This window comes from Orbicella faveolata, unplaced genomic scaffold (genome assembly GCF_042242905.1).
Source record: "Orbicella faveolata isolate gen_17 unplaced genomic scaffold, um_ofav_v1 contig_26, whole genome shotgun sequence".
Taxonomy (NCBI): domain Eukaryota; kingdom Metazoa; phylum Cnidaria; class Anthozoa; order Scleractinia; family Merulinidae; genus Orbicella; species Orbicella faveolata.
In genome coordinates, this window is record NW_028301554.1 from 16,947,381 (window position 1) to 16,968,110 (window position 20,730).

The 20,730-nt window shown below is 37.9% G+C and overlaps 2 protein-coding genes and 1 pseudogene across 3 annotated transcripts in view; all 3 read left to right on the forward strand.

Moving 5' to 3' along the window:
• LOC110042101 (uncharacterized) overlaps positions 1 to 320 on the forward strand; it is a 65,870-nt gene extending 65,550 nt beyond the window's left edge. Inside the window, exon 17 of the mRNA XM_089295424.1 lies at positions 210 to 320. Within this exon, the coding sequence (XP_089151550.1) occupies positions 210 to 241 (32 nt within the window). The 3' untranslated portion in view covers positions 242 to 320. The remainder of the gene's footprint in view (positions 1 to 209) is intronic.
• LOC110042630 (uncharacterized) lies at positions 249 to 11,468 on the forward strand. Its single transcript, XM_089295425.1, has 13 exons — positions 249 to 350; positions 877 to 1,127; positions 1,349 to 1,430; positions 2,038 to 2,187; positions 2,589 to 2,662; positions 3,294 to 3,461; positions 4,184 to 4,357; positions 6,592 to 6,747; positions 7,564 to 7,674; positions 8,464 to 8,647; positions 9,303 to 9,360; positions 9,741 to 9,855; positions 10,465 to 11,468. Exons 1-13 carry the CDS (start codon positions 255 to 257, stop codon positions 10,586 to 10,588), a joined length of 1,743 nt encoding a protein of 580 aa, XP_089151551.1. The 5' UTR covers positions 249 to 254; the 3' UTR covers positions 10,589 to 11,468.
• Positions 11,469 to 12,670: 1,202 nt separating this feature from the next.
• On the forward strand, positions 12,671 to 19,934 carry LOC110048298 (uncharacterized; annotated as a pseudogene). Its single transcript, XR_016208920.1, has 10 exons — positions 12,671 to 12,754; positions 13,469 to 13,609; positions 14,012 to 14,262; positions 14,670 to 14,751; positions 14,863 to 15,129; positions 15,308 to 15,381; positions 17,303 to 17,476; positions 18,516 to 18,680; positions 19,013 to 19,123; positions 19,594 to 19,934. The product of XR_016208920.1 is annotated as an uncharacterized LOC110048298 (transcript).
• Positions 19,935 to 20,730: the final 796 nt, after the last annotated feature.

Sequence of the window (20,730 nt, forward strand, 5' to 3'; positions counted from 1 at the left end):
GATAACAATACGTTTTGCTTACAAATATAAATGAAATTAAAGTTTTGTTTATTCGATTTTGCCAAACCATTTATAACTAAAAGTAAAAGAATGTATTCCTTGTAACTGCCAAAAGATCTTTGGTACTTTTTATGATATCGTAGTCCCAGGTAATGACGACAGTAAGCTCCTTTAGGCTTTTACCAGAAAACAGTAACCTTAATCTACAGGTCAGACAAGAAATGAAAGAAAAAGGATTTGAAAGGAACAAAGCGATGGATTCAGTTCGTCTCCAGAAACTGATGGAAGTGTGTGGGACTAAAGAAAATACTACACTTTATCTGCTCGAAGAATGGAATTACGAACCACAGGTGAGTTTTTATTATCATTGTTTTTTTCAAATTTCAAAGTTCAAACAAGTCGAAGTGAGTCATCAAAACACCAATGCACCTAATTTAGTTGCATTAGTACTTTTAACATCTTTTTGTACTTTCAACCTTCCCTACAAGTATTCATTCAGAAGACGTGATCAAACTTAGATGGTATGTTAAGTGTCCAGAAACTTAGTTAATTGGACATGGTTTGTCAATTTTGACGATAGAATTCAACGACTAAGCAATTGACACACATATTACTCAAATACCATTTATGGCGTATTATCAAGCCTAAATGGCGTCACACATCCCAAAGAGTCCACCTTCTTGCATCCGTTTTCTAGGATTTCAAATTTTTTTTCCCAGAGTCCGAAAATTTTCAGAACCAGACTCAATAGAATTAAAGTTTCATGAGATTATTCATCATTTGACTACCCGAACAGTGATGACAGCGTTTATGTGTGAATAATTATCATACCATATACTTCATTTTATAGATTAATACATCAGTTTGCTTTGTTAGATTTACAGATTCCTGAAGCTCCTATGTGATATAGGAGCAAATCTGAAAGATGTTAAAGATTTTCTCCACAACACTCCATTGCACATAGCTGCAAAAAAGAACTACATCTCACTTGCAAAGTTTTTGATTGAACGTTATCCCAGCATGCTTATGGCTACGAATGGTCAGGGCGAGCTTCCGGTTCAAACTGCTATAAGACGCAGTCAAGATGATGTGGCTGCTTTCCTTATAAGGAGAATGGATCACAGAAGGTCAGTACATCTGCAGCTAAGATGCTATTTCCATTTAAAAATTCTTCCTCGGGCTCCACGTTTGTATTTTTGTTTTTCTGTAGTATTTGCTTTAAAGTTTGGGCAGAAGACAAATGCAATTTTCATGTTTAAGTAGTTAAAAAAGCACTATTGCGCCAGCGTTGCAGTTTGTCATTTGGTATGCCTCCAAAGAAGATAAAATTTCCTTTTTATTTCTCAAGAGTTGGAAACTTGTTCAGGGCCAAACAACAAACAACAGCCCAAGAAAGCTTAGTGAAACTGACTGACGAGTTTAAAATGCAGGTGAGGAGCTGATCATGAACTTTAATTGGTTAACAGCTGACGACGCGTTATCACTGTTACGAACTCGATAATGACAGAAAAGCAAAAAAGATATCTGTTGTACATAAGCTTAACTTTTTGGTGGGTTTTAAAAGAATAAGGTGATGATGATTGATCGTCAAACAATGCCATGTTCAGTGTTTACTGTTAGTTGACGGTTGACTTGTTAACATTCCGTAAGGTAACTGGCGTTTTATTCCATTGATATTTGACGTTGAATCAATTAATAATCAGTTAATTATCAAATTAACTTTAATTCCTGACCTTTTTATGCATAAGAGTCTAAAGAACGCCTTGCACTACACTAGATTCATTTATTCTCCGTTTATTTTGAAACTTTTTGTGTCGAGATATACTGAATGAAACAAAGTGAATTTTAGTCCGCAAATTAATTTCTTAATGTAATTATCTTATCAACATAATTTTTTTTCCTGTTGTTTTCTAAATTACTTCTTCAATATATTGACAAAAAACCATCGTGGCTGTACTGGATTGTCTTATTTCTCCTCGTTGGCCACACCCACCATGTCTCCCATCTGATATTGTTCCGTGCCTGTCATGGGAACAGCTTCAGGACACACCCACTCACTTTCACGTGACCTATGACATTCTGGAGAGTGACGTCAACGGCAGATTCCCGGATGATGCTGAATATGAATATACGCCCAAATCTTGTTACTACAATTTGGCAAAGCATTGTAATCAGACGTTGAACAAGGTACATTAGCAAATAACAGCACTTGGTCACAAGTTATTTCTTGCCAGTGTCCAGGCTGTGCCCTGGCAGAACTAGAGATTTAGCAAAGAGGCGGTTTATTTCTGTGAAGTTGACTCCTCTAATTACAATACCTCACTTCTTTAAATTTGCACACCTCATCATTCGAATGGAAGTCTCGTTCTTGAATACTCACACTTCAAAGTTTTTGAAGCCAACAGCAGTTTTCTACCTAACATGACTTACTTCTTCACTTGTGTCGCTAGAAGACCTAGACGAACGCTGAGACGTGCAAAAAATGCACAGTGGAAAAACGGCATGGCCTACAATAAAATTCGTTTTTGTCCAGCAATTTTTACTTATTTAAACACATGTTATTTACATTTTTCTCTTTTGCTTCATAGGAAATTTTAAATCACCTTGTGATTAAGTTGCTGACAAAAAGAAAATGGGAGAAATATGCATCTCTCTGGTTCAGGTCAGAATATTTGTTTTAGTATTTCTCTCCGACCCACTTTACATGTCAAGAGCTAAATAAATCACAAACTCGTCCATGTAAGTATAATTATCAAATGGAATTTTGCCGTCAGTTAACATTTGCCAGTTTCGAAAAAGTTGCTGAAAACCATAGAATATTTTATAGTTAAAAGCGGAGTGGGTAGTGAGTAGAACAAGACTTTTTAAACATTGTCAATCTTTATTAGTTATCAATGGTCAATACTTGCTCAAAACTGAACGAAATGGCTAGTTTTTTACTTTCTCGTCCCACTCAGAAGCCATTGGTTGTTAGCAATACATGGGTACTGTTTTCGTAGGACGATGGCTTGATGAAATAAATGATACATAGGCATCGCGTGGAAAGAATAACTTACAACGTGTAAAAACTTAGTGCTGAATAGTTAAACTAAGTAACCAAAAATTAAAGAAACAACAACGACATTGGAATTGGTAACTAACGTAGAGTGTGTGATTGTATAGTTTTTAATTACAAGTTCATCCTTTTGCGGTCAGTAAAGTACTTTTTAATCTGCGATTACTCAAAGCTGTCCTGTACGATCATTAAGAAATGTATAAATCATTTTAAAGTGAAGTCGTTGTTTAATTTACAGGATTCGATTAATGAATTACTTGGTTTTTCTGGCTGTTCTTTGTGCCGATTTCATGTCAGCTTCGGTGTCAGAGGATCTTCAAAAAACAAGTGTATTTAAATTCCTTCAAGTTTGGGTTATTGCTATGACATTATGGTTTATATTCGACGAACTCTTTGAACTAAAAAGGTAGTGTAGGAGAACCAAAATATGAACTATATAAACATTATCTAAACGATTATGATTTGCTGAGTCTGCAGTTCTTCGTTGTAGCTTGTAGGTCAATGACTTCATTCTGACCTTGTATTTCTACTATGGGAGGCGCAGTGGCCTCATGGTTAGTGCGCCCGTCTCCAGATCGAGCGGTCCGGGTTCGAGCCCTGGCCAGGGACATTGTGTTGTGTTCTTGGGCAAGACACTTCACTCTCACAGTGCCTCTCTCTACCCAGGTGTATAAATGGGTACCAGCGAACTTAATGCTGGGGGTAACCTTGCGATGGACTAGCATCCCATCCAGGGGGGAGTAGAAATATTCCTAGTCGCTTCGTGCTACAGAAACCGGGATGAGCTCCGGCCTGGTGGGCCACTTGGCCCGTATGCAGACTTGTATTTCTACTAACGCGTTGGAATGCTTGGAAATATCGCTGGCTTTAAGTGGAGAAATTCACTAACAGTACGCGTGTGTAAAATAAAGTTAAGAAGATTTGCATGATTAATCTACCTCTTTGGAAAAAAAGAAGAAAGTGATTGGCAAGCAAAGTAAATGATATGAATATGTAAAGTAATAATATTTGCTTATTTCAGGACTCCTTTCAAAATTTCCGAGTAGTACATTTACCTACGTCACGAACACGGGACGTTTTGTGTCATAATAATTATTATTTTTTACCGTATACTTCTCACATTTTCAGAGAACCACTCGACTACATCAAAGATGTCTTCAACTACTTGGATCTGTCAGGATACATTCTGATTCTGGTGACCTACATCTTCAGGTTTTATGGAGGTGATGCACAGTGGATGTGTGCTTCTTTGGCAATCTTGATCAATTTTATCGGCATCTTTAAATACTCCGCTGTTGATCGGTAAGTGAGAGATATATCCTTGACTCTCCCAAACCCAATTTTCGGTGGTAAAGCACTACAGCAAAATCCCAGTTGTAATCCCTGGTATTAAACAATGTCGTAATGCCGTTCTAGAGTAGAGGAAGAGGTCTCGTTGTGTAAACGTTTTAGAACTCGAAGTCTCCTACAACCGTGGACCAAAGGCCTTGAGACACTGGTGTAATGCAACGAAGAGCTGTTATTGCAGTTATCAGCGGCTTGACACACAAACGAGGCGAAAGGGTCAATTCTGCATTGTATTGACCCTTTCACCTCGTTTGCGTGCCTTTCAAAACAAAAGAATATTTGACCGCAGACTCAACGGCAATAACAACTATTATCTGCGTTTTTTTTTTTTCACCTGAAGTTTAGAAAGGCACTGTAATCCTTTTGAAAATGCGTTACTGTCCCCCCTACCCTCCCCACTTCATAGAATGTTAAAACTCAGGAGGAGAAGGTACTAGTTTTCAATGTTCATTGTATGTGGGGTGGAGGAGAGGCTAGGCAGGTGAAGTTATATTCGCGCGCGACCGTTTGTCTGGCGTGTGCGCAAAAGCATCAAAGGTGCAAATTTGTCCCAAGACTTTTTGGCGTTATTAGTGTTGATATATGCAGAAATCCTAAAATGTGGATTTCCACATCACTGATGAGAGGTCAGTGGATAAAAAGGATAAATGTTGTGTATGCGATGTAAAGGTTTTCGGTTAAATTGAGTGAGTGACTCTGCACTCTCCAGCTCAATAATGGTTTAAAAAAACAAACAAAACAAAGATTAACAAAAAAAAATGTTACATAAAAGCAACTAGAAGCATCTACAAGCACATAAGTTACAAGGGTATTTAAAAGATAATAATGCTGCGGAACATTCTGTTGAGAGTGACATATTTTACGCAGCGATTCATTTACAACTTCATGCATGATAACGCATCAATGGCGAGATGGCAAGGGATCGTGACAAAAAAAGCACATAGTGATCTGAACTATGTTTGGAGATAAAACGATACACATCAATCTCCCATTTACCAGATCGCGAAAATCGAAAGATGTGGAAATTGTAGGAGCAGAAATCTAACTTATAAATTCTGTACTGATACGCATTAAATGTCTTTAGAATGTTGCCAGATGTGTCGAGGACGCGTCCATAGCGATGTGTGAAAACGCTAAAGCTTTAGCTTATATTCATGTTTGGATGAAAAGGAATAGATCGTAGCATATATGAAAATAGCATGTTCTATGGTTTTCGTTTGTTTTAATTATTCTACGAGCTTTAGTAACGACGATTTCTATTCATTTAAGAATTCGGCCAAGGAGGCAAGACTGTTAAGAAATGACATACTAAGTTTAAAATTAAGATGTCACGGTTTATCGTCCAGATTTACAAACTTTCACGTACTGCATTGAGAACAAAAGCAAGAGTTGTGAAAGTCAGGGACAATCTCTTTCACATCGTGTTACAGATGAATCAAAGCAAAACATAACCGCTAATCTTTCTCACTGGAATCCACGCAAAAAGGACGACGGCTCGATCGAGACATAGACGTCCTCGTGTTGTTCGTGGCGCAACGCACTCTGGTAAAAAGTGGCGCAGTGCACTCTGGTTAAATGCAATGCATTCTGGTAAAAAGTGATGAATTGGAAAATTCGTACCCCCTTCTGTATATTCTTCTTAAATCCTGATTATGTTGCTGCTCGCTCGCTACGCTCGCTCCGCAGCAATGAAGGGGGACATTCATTTGTACGGTACTCTAAGAGTGCCGTACATTTGAATGCTCTAGCCATGTAGCTAGGTAGGTAACTTGGGAGGTTTGCTAAGCACTCAAGAAGCTAGAATCGCACTCGGCTATCGCCTCCTGTGACTCTTACGCTTCTTTCGTGCTTAGCAACCTTCCGCGTGCATCCATAACTCAATAGTGTACAGCTGTGGCGTTTACCATTTGTTTTATAACATAATATTGACACATTGGAGCAAAAGAAGCTACATCACTATTGAGCTACATCACATTAGCACACACGTCAGCAGCGTACACCTATACGGGGGCAGATAGTAGACGATGAATTAACCAATCAAAGCGCGCACCAGTTAGCCATGATTGTAAGTAGTTCATAACTGATTGAACTAGCACTGCTAACCATTCCCTAATAAAGAATCTTCCGCGTAGGGATTTTGATTACACTTACATGTCTTCAAAAGCTCTATCTTTGCTTCTGAACTTCAGGAACATAGGTCTGTACATAAAATGCCTTGGATTTGTCATTTACAAGGACATTCCAAGATTTCTTGTCGTGTTTTGCATCATTTTGACGACGTTTTCAAGTTCGTTCTACATGGCTTTAAGAGTGGGCAAAGATACGTCAGCCGCACTCAATAATACGTAAGTATAAAACTTGCTTTTTGTTTGAAATATAATGATTGGTTTATCTAAAGGACTGAAAAAAATAAAGCCTAATTCACACAAGGACATAACGAGAAAATGACATAAACATAACGACAGAAGAAGGACGTTATGTCGTTATGTCGTTATGTTTGCAGTGTGAACATCCTGACATAATGACATAATAGCAACATAAAGGCGTGAACATAACGACATAAGGAAAAAACCTGATCTTTTTCTCATGTAAATAATTCTTATTATTTTAGTATAGTAATTATAATTATTTTAGTATTGTAAGTATTCATCTTTAGCATTTTAGTGATGTAGATTTATTTTTGTTTAGTGTCCCCAGTTGTTTCTTCTTTTGTGTGTAATAAAAAGATTTTTATAAAAAAATATATATGGGGTCACCGGCTTAGTTTTCAAGATAGATGCAATTGATTGTAAAAAGTGGGTCAGGTTTGTTGCTATGCAACAGGACAGTGCAACCTTAATTTATGACTTAAACACAATGGAAGGAACTGTGGAGAGTTACCTTAAAAGATAGCAAAGCCATTCAAAACAGAACAGTTCCAAGCCTGAAAAATCGCACCTAGTTCTATAAGTCTCAAAAAAAAAAAAAAAAAAGAGAAAGAAAATCTTATCTTATCTTATGTCTTTATGTCGATATTGACATTACGGAAATAAGCGATTGTGTCGTCATTTCATTATGTCGTTATGTCGCTGTGTGAACTTGGCCTTACAACGCTGACAACCTTACTGTTGGTCCACACAAAGCAATTAGCAACACAAGTTTGTTTTTTATTATTGTTTTAGAACGTTAGGAAATGAAATGTCTTGTGCGACCAACCTAGGATGTGTGTTTTTGGCTGGCATAATGACCTGGCTCGAAGGGTCGTCGATTGTTCGCAACCTGGCACAAGTAGGGTGAGTTTGACAATGATTCGAGCTGTCCCTTCGGACATCGTAGTCTGTATTTTTTTAGATATATCACCCTGTAGACAAAAGTGTAAACGCAGCATCGAAGCCATTGTATTTGCAGCATTTGTTTGTTTGTTTGTGTATGTGTTCTTTTTTTTTTTGTTGTTGTTGTTTTTTCTTCATTTATAAATATTAATATCAAAATATCAATGTAAGGCAAGGAAGCCGAGGGAAGCCAATAAGGCTTATGTAAAGGACTACTATACCCAAGCTAGACTTAACAAAAGAATATAAATGCTGTCAACAGCACACAAAATGATCATAATTTAGGATAAACAGTAGTTCAGCAAAGCTAAACCCGCAAACGCGCAAAAGCAAAGGAAGACAGAAAAAGAAAGCGAAAAAAGCACACACAAGCACACTAAGACAAGTAAAATATACTTATACCAAGAAAGATGACTTAAGTTTAGAAATGAACACAGCAATATTAGAGTCATTTTGAAGTTTAGTGCTGAGAGAATTGAATAATTTGGGGCCTTGAAAACGGAGTGAGAATTTCCACACATACATGAAAAAAGAGAAATAGAGAAAAACAAAACAAACAAACAAATCTCCTCCTTCAACTCCTCCCCTTTTCGTTATTTTTAACGAATGATAGCATAACTAGAATGAGTTATAGTAGTTAGTTGGGGAAGAAATACTCTCGCTCGTTCAGTCAGTCGTTTGTTCGTAAACAATTTTTCTTTTGTTGGTAGAACACGTTACTCAGAATTTCCCCTGTTTGATCCTTTCTAGATGGTTAGGAGCATCGCTGATCGTCTTATTCATGATGTGCGTAACAACTATTTTGTTGAACATCCTCATCGCTCAACTCTCGCTGACTTATGAGATGGTCCAAGAAGAGTCACTGCATTCTTTCACTGCGCTAAGAATGCAGGCCGTGGCGACCATCGAGTGGCAGAGCAGGTTTCAATTCTGGGTGAGTATAATTGCTGATGATTTGCAAGTAAAGACGTAACGGAAAAATAACATAATAGCATGGAAACATGATAGTATTTCCAACAAACACCAAGTACAGATTATGGTTTCTATTCACTGTTTGTGGGAGTTGTAAGTTTCAGGACCTTGTAAAAACGATGTCGAAATTGTCCTTACCATGTGAAGAATACTACCCGCAGTGCGAGTATATTTCAACACTTAAGTTGCCCAACTAGATACACGTAGCTAACATGGATATTGGTGGAAATTATGTTTTCTTGTTCCTCAATCCTTTAACAGGTCATCTCCGAATTACCTTGTGTCTCTGCGTGAAGACGGGTCTTTGTGGGAAACCATTCAAATGAAAATTTTTTCCGCCTACAGGTTCATTTTCATGAACATGAAACTCATTTTCGTATGAAAGGTTTTGCACGAAGACTCGTTTTGAAACAGAGGCACAAGGTAACTAGAAATGACCTTTTAAAGGATTGAGGAACAAGAAAATATCCGTCTTAGCTTTCTAGCTGTGCAACTTTAAAAAAAGGTATTGGAGGTAAGCCCTGTGATTGGTGGAAACAATGTCGAGACTCTCGCAAACCAACCAGGAAAGCGTTCGACTCTAAAGGCCGCCTTTATTGACAATTATTTCATTTTAGAATCTTCGCAAGAAGCATTACGTTCCTGGAGAATTGAAAACCAGAGAAGAAGTGGAAGGTAGCGAAAAAAAAAAACTTAACAATTTAATAGGATAGTTCAATATGATTGTTGCATAAGCTCTCTCTAAGAGCAGTTTGTGCTCTTAGAGCAAATGCCGAGTTAAAAATATTTCAAGTGAAATACAAATTGTGGCCATTTCGCGAGCTGCCATCTCTCTACAACGGCTGCAAGCGTTTCCTTGTCGGAAAGCGTTTCTGCAAGCGTTTCCTTGACTCAAATAATTTTCTTGAAACTTCCTGTGGCCGTTGTCGATGTAGAGGAATTGAACAGTAGTATTACTGCAGGAAGACATATCAGCTAGTCTGTATTTTTCCCAATTAATCGAAGGTGTAATGACCAAGCAGGAACATTCAGGCAATGTTAACTTTACTTTTAAGAAATGACGGACGAGTACCGAAAAAATCCAGACCAGCCATCACCCATGCCTGATGAAATATGGCATGTTCAAGAACAAGTCGGTGCCTTGACAGGAAACTTCAGCCAAGAACTGCGGTAAAGTGTTTCATCGTAATTAATGTCCCAGTTACGATTTTGCTAGGCGCCGTCCCATTGTAAAATGACACGTTTTGTACATCGTGTGCAACTTCCGCAACGCAGCCTTACTTGATTATCCTCATTCTTTAGCTTGAAGGTTTTCAGTGTTATCAAAGTTGGTATATTTTTCTGGGCAACATGGTAGTTTAGGTGCAAGGTACCTGCAATATTGTACCGTCAATTATTTCCTTAGGTTCCCTCTGAGGCAACAATTCGCCGATGTCCATTTTTACACCCAATTGTCCACCCACAATGTGCTTCACGTAAGATCACGAGTACATGCGCAAGTCCTAATTTCCAAGAAATAAAATTCCTGTTCTTGGTATTTAAACATATTTTGACGAACTTGAACGTGAATAGGGTTTCCTTTAACACCAGAAAAGCAGGCTGCATATACCACTTAATAGGAAAAAACGGTCGGTAAACTTTAAAAAACTGTAGGTGTAATTTCTGTAATTCTGCCTCAAGTTAGGCTATAAGTGAAACAGGGTGAAATTTGCCGGTATTAGCTAGTATTAGTCATTATTCTTATGGCCTAAAATGAGTTTGATTCATATCTTAAACCAGGAAAGAACAACCAGAGATACAAAGAGTGAACTATGTGGAGGCGGAACTAGAACAGAAGGAAAACAAGCCCGGATGGAACATTAGTATTTTCGAATATGACGGAGGGGAAGATCACAAGTTTTGATTGTTTGATGAGATTGTTCGGTGCCAATAACAGAATGTCTCAGTGATAACACGAAGTTACACGAGATTTCCTCTACAAGTGAAGTGCTGTCGGAGTAGGACAATGACTGTGTGATATCTTATATAAAAGACATCTTAAGAAATAGGAATGTATCTTTGTCTATTTGTTTGTTGTTGTTGTTGTTGTTATTTTGTTAACTTTGCCATGTGTTCTTTTCACTGGTAAGTATCACTTTACAACGTAAGGTGCCAATACATATGTGTAATTTGGATGAAGTGAGGAAGCGAATATAAGGAAGTGAATGTGTAAATAGACTAACAGGAACGAGATACTGTGAAGTGAGCCTTTCGTGAATGTTAGCATGTATGTGTTGCTTCTTTATACAGCTGAGCTGTTTGTTTGTGTTTCCTCTTTCTTGCAAAGTTATATTTATGTAAGAGTGCATTGTACAATAGGTCAGAGCTCTGCAACTTTTGTAAAGTAATTAAGAGAATTGTGCTCACCTGAATCCACAAAAGCGGGCTTTTACATTTTAAAAACAGGAAAAAGAAGCACATTAAACAGCTTGCATATGGCTCCACATTTTTAGGAAAGGTATACACGTGTATTTATATGCAAGTGTACTATTCTTAGGCCTAAATCTTGTGGGTGGAAAGCAATGACATGGACACTACTTGTGTACAGAATGGGATATGCAGGAGACCCCCCAAGTGTGCATATGAGGAAATGAAATTCTGGTATTGCAAGTCCTTCCATCCCCAGGAATCTATAAAAAGCTGTGCGTCAACCATCCAAAGCAGTTTAGTATCCAGCCTCCTGAAGAGGCATGCTACTCGATTCAGTAATGGAATTGCTCATATGTAAAAAAAATAATAATAAACTGCATAATCGACAATTCGACAGGTAGTTTTCATTTTGGACCAAAGGACAAGGGAAGGGTATCAGCCAATGCATGTGGTCAGTAGACGGTGCAGCGCTATGGATGCACGAGATAAGCACGTCAGAAGCGCAAAAATTGCTCTATAGGATAGAAGGGAGCTACTTTAGCCTTTTAAGCGTTTTACTGTTGTTGTCGATTTCTATTTTATTTAAAACACACAAGGAAACTTTAAGGATAAATATACATTAATTGCTAGTTTTACAGTACCATAAAATACATTCCATTCTATTGTACTTGTAACACTGCGTTGGCCTCACTACAAAAACGTGACTTAACCCTTCTTTATAGTTTACCAGTAGAAAGCACATTACGCTGCGTTAATTAAATTGTACAAACATTGGGAAAAATGTAGAAAAAGGAGAGTTAACAAAATAAATTAATAACACCGAAAATAGGGTTGTGAAAGCGCAACGAAAAAGAATTTAATGTGAAGTAGCAGATTGCTAAAGAAGCATGTATGAAACTACAAAATTTATTGCTTCCAATCGCTATTTTTAGATGAGGTCCTTGTTCCTAACTTAAAATAAATTCACTGCCAGTTAGAGAAGCGCTAAATGCTTCAGAGAAAAAAAGCAAAGTTGGTGAATAGTTCAACAATTAAGTTTACTGAGGTATTTTGCAAGAGCTGATTATTTCCTTGTATCGCTGCCTTTGGTTTTCACCTTGCTGCTTGATTTCGCATGACTGTAAAGCTCCAAAATAACGTGAACCTTAGCTTGTTTAGCTAACCAGTTATACAAACAATGGTTAATTTGTAGCGCAAATTGAGGTGACGGTTAATTTGACGTCTCTGTCACATGAGTGTTGACTGTATTTGTATCAGTGGAAACATAAGATAACATAGAAATTATACACCAGCTCTATATTGCATAATTCGCATCTACATTTTATTCAACTTTCAACCTCAATATTGTATTAAGCACCGTTATATATTTGTGCAATGACGTAAGTTCCAATATTTATTTTCCTCGTTGTCACGTCCACTCTAACTAATATATGGGGCGTTTAAAGTGATTCCGAAGTATTTTCAACAGCACCTTTGTATTTAAAATGAACCATCAAACATCGATCCACGATATAATTCTTCAAAGAAGCTCTTCTCTTGCGGAAGAGTCATATATGCTGGCAGAAGCATAGGTGATATGCTTCTGATGCTGGGCAGCACGTTTACTCTGCAACACCTCACAGGGGCTATTGAACAATCCAGCGAAGAATTCTACGAAGCGGTAAGTACAAGATCTGCGTTACGCGAACAGAAACTCCGGTTGCGGAACTTTTTGAAATAGTTTTTCCTTTCTCCATGGATAACTAGACACCTTCAGTTCAATAATAAATATTTAATTTTTAAGTGGCATCCCTAAGAACTTGCTAGTTGGAGCTAGGCGCATCGACCACTATAAACATTCAACATTTAACATTTGTTTTTTAAGCTGGTGAACAGAAATTCTAAGTCGTCCGTAATCAAAACCGTAAGGATATACGTAGGACGTTTTGATGTTATTTTGCATGTTCCCATGAACGGAAGCGATCATCAAGAAATATATGTTATTTCAAAAACTGAGGAATCGAGAATTCCACTGGGATAAACCCTATTTGTCTATCTCCAACTGAATTGTAAATTTGGAAAATATTACAATAATATTACCTGTTGGAATAAAAAAGGACACTTTATTATAACTTAAACTTAAATGTGTCTTGGTTATAAAACATGTGAGACGAAATCGGATAGGAGACGGAGCGATTTCAATTCTTAGTGGACAAAAACCTTCAGTGTTGCTTATAAACACAAACGTCAAATTCAATTGTGTCAAATGCTTCGTTGTAACAGCTAACAGGTCTTAAACTTGGCCCTTAGTAATTATGTAATAGCCCAAGATAACATGGCAATATAAAACCCCGTTAGGCCTGTGGTAAGAAAAAAATAACTGTGGTCTATATAGGTCAAAGAGGAAATGAGGGAAAAAGGAATTGAAAAGGGCCAAGCGATGGATTCAGTTCGTCTCCAGAGATTGATCGATTTGTGTTATACTAAAGAAAATACTACACTTTATTTACTGGAGGAATGGAATTATGAACCACAGGTGAGAGGCCGTTTTCTGCTAGTTTCAAAGTTGGGGCGATTAGAAACCAGAATTTGTTTCACATTTAGGTATTCTTTCTAGTTTCTTGTTTTAAGAAGGAAGTCAGTTGTCTTAACATCAAGGTTTAATTTTAATTAATCTACATCAATTCTGTGAAGAATTTAAACGTTATGTACTTAGTTAAACATCGCAACCACTTTAAACTACGGGTATAAGATATTCAGTCCTCAAGACTCGTTCCAATATCTTCATTTTCTATGCAGTTTCGTCAATTTCTTGGCATGTGTCTCATTGAACAGGCATGGATAGTATCAGAGTAACTTGGCCAATCAGATTGCAATATTTGTAATAGTACACTAGTAGAATTTTACTCAAGCCTAATAGATCAGTTTGTTATGGTAGGTTTGCAGATTCGTTTAACTCTTGTTTGATTCAGGGGTTAATTTAGAGGAGGTGAAAGATTTTCAGCTGAACTCCCCATTACACATAGCTGCAACCAAGAATTACGTCTCGCTGGCAAGAATGCTGGCTGAGATGTATCCCAGCATGCTTCTTGGTACAAACGGTCAGGGCGAACTTCCGGTTGAAACTGCAATAAGACATGGTCAAGATGACGTGGCTGCTTTCCTTATAAGGAGAATGGATCATAGAAGGTTGGTACCTCTGCTCCGTAAAATTAAGAGTTCTTCAAAACTCTCTATTAAGTTAACAACTGGCTAAGTAAACACGCACGCTGTCTTCTGTTTCTTAAATGTTATGAAAAGATGATGTTAGCGGAGAAACTATCGGCACTGACTTAAGCTCCTTTGCTAATTTAATTTTACCATGGCGCAAAATTTCAAAGCCCAGGTGAAAGATCGTGTTGAATGATTTATTTTGTCTCTGAATTACGTCTATCCCGTTTAAGTTGCTTTTCTGTTGCTATAAAGTTTGTCCTGACTGAGGCAAATAGACATTTTCATATCCAGCTGTTTAATTACGCAATATGAAAACAATATTGCATTGTATTCCTTGTTTGGTGTGTCTCCAACGAAGATAAAAAGTCGCTTTATTTCTTCAGAGTTGGAAACTTGTTCAGAGCCAAACAGGAAAGAACAGCTTCAATAAGCTTGATGAAACTGGCAGAAGAGTTTAAAATGCAGGTGGAGATAGTTCTTAGTGGCATTTTATGCATGTACATTTTTTTTAAAAAAAGTCCCCAAATCACCAACCCTAGAGTTAATTTTGTTTATTTTGAGTTTCTTTGTTTACAGAAAACCATCGTAGCCTTACTGGATTGTCTTATTTCTCCACGTTGGCCACACCCACCGTGCCTACCATCTGACATTGTCCCGTGCCTGTCATGGCAACAGCTTAAGGACACGCCCACGCACTTTCACGTGACCTATGACATCCTGGAGAGTGACGTCAACGGCAGATTCCCGGATGGCGCTGAATATGAGTACACTCCTAAAACGTGTTACTACCATTTGGTAAAGCATTGTCAACAGACATTGAATAAGGTAGATTGGATGATAACCGTGTTTCGATCATCAGTAGTTACGTAGTTATTTGGACTGACGAGAGAGTGTAGGTACAGGTGCGACAATATACGATATTTAATTTGGCAATATAGTCCGCATGATTTCACACACATTTACTTAAACATTTTAGTTCATTCTGTTTATATATTTGGCCTTGTTATTGCTTTCTTCAAAGGAAATTTTAAATTACGTTGTCATTAGGTTATTGACAGAAAGAAAATGGGAAAAATACGCTTCCTTCTGGTTAAGGTAAGAATGCTGTTCTTGTTTTATTTTTTTAGTTTTTTTCGTTTCTGTAGTTTTTCTCTCAAACCCTTTTGCATGTGAACAGAAGGTTAATAGCAAGTCCAGTACATGTATTTGATTGTTGATATATTACTCTGTAATTGTCGAATTATAAATTCCTTAAAAAAGATTTATCCCTTTCTTCTCTTTATATATATTGAGAACATATTTATTTTAAAGACAGTTAAGCCTACGAATGGTACCATTTTTAGTTACACGAAAGTATTAAAAATGAAACTACTTTCGACCCTTTGAAAGTAGCAAACGGAAGAGGCCTCTAAATTCGAAAGTAACGAGAGTTGTCACTTTCAAAACTTTAAGACCATGTAAAGACAATGCATAGCGAGGAGAAAAACAGACTTCTCAAAATTTGTTTGCCTTTTAAAGTATCCCTGGCCTATATCTAGCCATATGACCAAGCTAATTGAAAAAAAAATTGTCTTAGACTTTCTTTCAACGTTAAGAAGCCATGGTTATAACTCGATGAAATCATGATATCTCTATGGCTTGAAAAAAAGTGGTATGTTAATTAGTCAAAACTAACTGAACAACAACAGTGGGCTTAGTGTGTAATATTATCTAAATCTCTGGTAGCTCTTTTAGGCAATATATCAACACGAAAGACCGTTTTTTTACCACATTGCAAAACACCGAGAAGAAAGTTGAGAATGCGACGCGTAGTGGAGTATTTTTGACAAACTTAGAGGCGTTTGGAAATGTGGTCAAACACTGTCTTGAGTTTTTTATTTTTCCTCTCAATGGAAACTTAACTAAGGAGAAAAACGAATATTAAAAAGTAAAAATGCTAATTAAGATCAGATATCCAAGCACCATGACTGTCATGATTTCCTTTGTTTAAACTTCATGAACTATTAATGAGTTTGGAAGAGTTTAGTGCTGTGAAATCAATCGAAGTCAAAGGTCTTAATAGTACTCTGAATCTGGTCAGTAAGGTCATGAACTTGGCAACTCTCAAGTTCATGAGCTACTTAATTTATGAGTTAATAAGTGTACTTATTGTTAGATTTACAGGGTCCGAGGTGTGAATTACTTGATTTTCCTGGGTGTTCTCTTTGCTGATTGTATATTAGCAGCGACGTCTGTAAACCAGGCTGATCACCGGACTGTCCGGACACAGTCAAGTTTCTTCACATTTCTTTAAGTCTGGGTTCTAGTTATGACATTATGGTTTCTGTTTGATGAATTCTTCGATTTTAAAAGGTACTGCTTACTAAACCGCTGCAGAACTCGAGTACAGAAATTGGTATCAATAGCAAAAGCGATTTGAATTCGGCGTGTGCGCGCTTTTCGTTACAACCTACAGATAGAGTTACTCTCCTCTAAATCATAGTTGACACCCTCCAAAGTACCACAAAATAACCCTGACTTGGGTGCTGTCAAACTCAGGAAAATACTATTCTGTTAGATAGTTTGTAAGGAAACCATTTTTGCTGACAAATTGTACACCCATTTGATCAGTCGATGGCTATACCAATCCCGCAAAAAACTTGCACCCAAATTTAAGGAGTACTATACCATTTTGTTCTGTGTCTTACAGACGAACAGACGAACGGACGGACAGACGGACAGACAGACCAAAATTTGTAAATTAGATTTGAACAAATTAGATAGGTAGCTGTGGAACTTTACTTTAAGGTGGCTCTATTATGTGGAACAGTAGTCAAAAGCCTTCAAGTATTCTTCAAGTTTCAACCTAATTGCTGACGAACCCTATTAAGTGGCCAACCCCTACCCCCTGTTAAGCGGCCATCTCCTATTTCCCCTAGGGTGGCCGCTGATAGGAGGTTCGACTATATATGGAGTTGTTTACGTCGGATTCAGTGAGTGTTTTTATCTTACCTTTCACTCCTTCCCAACTTTTTAGAGAACCACTCGACTACATCAAAGATGTCTTCAACTACTTGGATCTGTCAGGATACTTTCTAGTTCTGGTGACCTATCGGTTTAGATTTATTGGAAGTGATGCGCAGTGGACTTGTGCTTCTTTGGCAATCTTGATAAATTTTATCGGCATCTTTAAATACTCAGCGGTTGATCGGTAAGTGAGAGATGTATCTTTAAATCAATTCCCCCTGTAACGGCGTTTGACGTTTAGACACGCCAAAATTAAGATTCTAAACGGTAATGTTTCGTAACGGACATATTGGGTGGGCTTAGCTTCTGAATGGGACAGGGTACATCTCTGAGGAAGGGGTGCTTACAAGCAGTATAGTACAACAAGTATGGGAATGAGCAGAAAAGAAGCGACTTCAACATCCAGCTCCTGATACACCGCGCTACTTCACGCACTGCTTGAGGAGTGAAGTAATCTATTTAACAATTTGATAATGAGCCTGAGGTTTCCTTCCCGTGATAGGCAACGAAGGCGCAGCCCGAGTCAGTTATCACGCGTAACGAATAATCTAATTGTTTTAGTATAAATCTACCAATCGTTCTACACTTTATCGAAATGCTCTTCACAGACACTTCGAAAATGCAAAGAAGCGGCCGCCACTTTGTTAAGCTACTCACTACCTCCTTAACAATTAGATTGTGAGCTCGAGATTTTCTATCACGCATAGAAATCGAGAGCAAATAATCTTGTTTTAGCATAAATCTACTAGTCGTTCAAAACTTTATATAAATCCTCTTCACAGGCGCTTCAAAAACGCCAAGAAACGGCCGTCATTTTGTTAACAAGGGCACACTGCCACGCCACTCACTACCTATCACAGAGTAGATAGTGAGTAGCGTAGTCACTGACCAGAGATCGGTATTCGTGATAGAACGCTAGTAGATTTATATTAATACAGAACAGATAGTGAGTGGCGTAGCCAATCAGAGAACGGCATTTGTGATAGAACGCTAGTAGAGTTATACTAAGAGTTTTGGTGGTATGGCTACGATATAGTACGTGACAATTCCTACTGACTGCAGATCGTTTTATCAGGTTTTCAAACATGTTTTCAAGTAGATGCGTTCTACTAGTGTTCCAGACCTTGGTAAAACTTCATAAAACCCAGTATTACACGATGAAGAACCTTGCTTCGAGTTTTATACAGTTATACTGTTTATTGAACTCTTTGGCTTATCTTCAGAAACATTGGCTTGTACATGAAATGCCTTGCGAACGTCATTTACAAAGACATTCCAAGATTGCTTGTCGTGTTTTGCATCATTTTGGTGACCTTTTCAACTTCGTTCTACATGGCTATAAGAGCGGAGAAAAAAGACCTGTTAAGAGAAAGAATACTTGGCAACAAGTAAGTGTGAATTCAGCTTGTTATACCCCCAGCTGAAATGTTGTTATTTATCGGACGAGAACATATCACGTGATGAGAACATTGAGGGCCTCGATAAAGCAAATAAAATCTCACTGAGATCAACTGAAACATAGTTAATGGTTGAACCCGGAGCTACCCCCTTCCATATGCATATGTTCTCATTGTACGAACAATTAATAAGATCAATTGCTAACTTAAAAAGCTGGAAAAAGAAGTCAATAGAAGATTGAGATTGGATTCTTTATTATTTGCTACATAGAGTAATTGACAATCAAAAATAAAGATTCATAATTTCTTTGCTGTTTTTTTAGCACGCTCAGAGATGGGATCTCTTCTACGTCTAGTATAGCATGTGTAATGTTGGCTGGGGTAATGACCTGGCTCGAAGGGTCGTCCGTTGCTGGCAACTTGACAGAAGTTGGGTAAGTCCATCAAGTTACCAATTTGTCAATTCATTTTCTCTTTCTCACGAATTGGCCATTTTATTTGCTTCTCAAACTGAAATATAATGGTCTTAACACAAAGGGTATTGTTTAGTAATCACATACACCGATCAGCTGTGTGTTGCTATGTCACCCCTTTATTGTTTCCTGGTCATTTGTGCATCTCGGCGATGCACCTATAATAATAACAATAATATATTTATTTGTTTATTCATTTTTAACATTACCTTGTTTATTTTGCTTTTGCTTTGTTACAGAATGTAACAGGATTAGATAGGGAATAGAAGAACGACAAATGAACTGGCCTGCGATCAGGCGTTTTTGTTTTTTTTCGCCTGGTCGCAGGGTAACAAAAAAAAAATGACAAGTCTCTCTTCCGTTTATGCTCTTTCTTCTTCCCTCTTTTGCAAGAAAAACTCATTCACAATACTGTTTCTCATCTATTGTAGATGGTTAGGAGCACTGCTGACCGTTTTATTCATGATGAGTGTGACAACAATTCTGTTGAGCATCCTGATTGCTCAACGTTCGCTGACTTACGAGCTGGTCCAGGAAGACTCGTTAAATTGTTTCACTGCGCTAAGAATGCAAGCGGTGGCAGCCATCGAGTGGCAGAACAGGTTCAGATTTTGGGTAGGTACAACGGTGACGAAAATAATACATAAAGGAAAAAAGTGACAAACGTAAGAAGGCCCGGTGGCAAAGAAATCATTTCAAACGCATGTCAAGGTAATCGCTGGTGTGTTGAAGCAGGTTGCAGAGGCTAAAATGGAGAAAGCAGTGGAGGAGATCATAGCTGGTTGAAAAACAAGAAAATATAATTTACACCGACAATTGTTTTAGTTTCCCGGTTTTAAATCGACCTGAAAGAAAAAAATCTTTATTGACCACTCCCCCAATGGGGCTTTTCAGGGCCACTGGAAACAAACGATGAAACAAATAATGCAAATGAACATAACATGGTTAAAAATCCCCACTGGCGGGAGGCAGACCAGTTGGCTATTTACAAGCGTGGCCGAGGAGTTGAACCAGGGTCTACCGAGAAACAACTCCAGCTTTGTGGTCGGAGCGGAATTTTAACTCGCGACCTCCTGATTTCAAGTCCGGCGCCCTAACCACTCGACCACGCTGCCTCCACCTGAAAGGCCTTTTGATGTACAGCTCTCGTATTGGAGTGAGAAGGGAAGTCTTGTAACCTCGACAACAAGTGTCCGGCTACATCTTAATTACGTTTATTTAAAATGATTTTGTTTCAGAATATTCTAAGAAATATTATGTTCCCGGTGAATTAAAGACCAGAGAAGAAATCGAAGGTAATATAAAACATCTTTTTTTCCCGTTTACTGAGATGATTCCAAATGCAGTGAATTCCACTGACACCCTGTAGACGTTCCTGAAGGGCCGAAAACCTAAGATAACTAACAGAGAGTTCGAAACATGAAACTCTCAACGAGGCGTCAAGTTCTCAACTCGAACTCATTCTCTCCCTCATGAGAGTGACGTCTGTCATAACCCCATCAGTTCAGCTCAGGTGGTCGGTATAAACACCGTGCAACAGTGTTGTTGAAATCAGCAAGTCTGTTTTC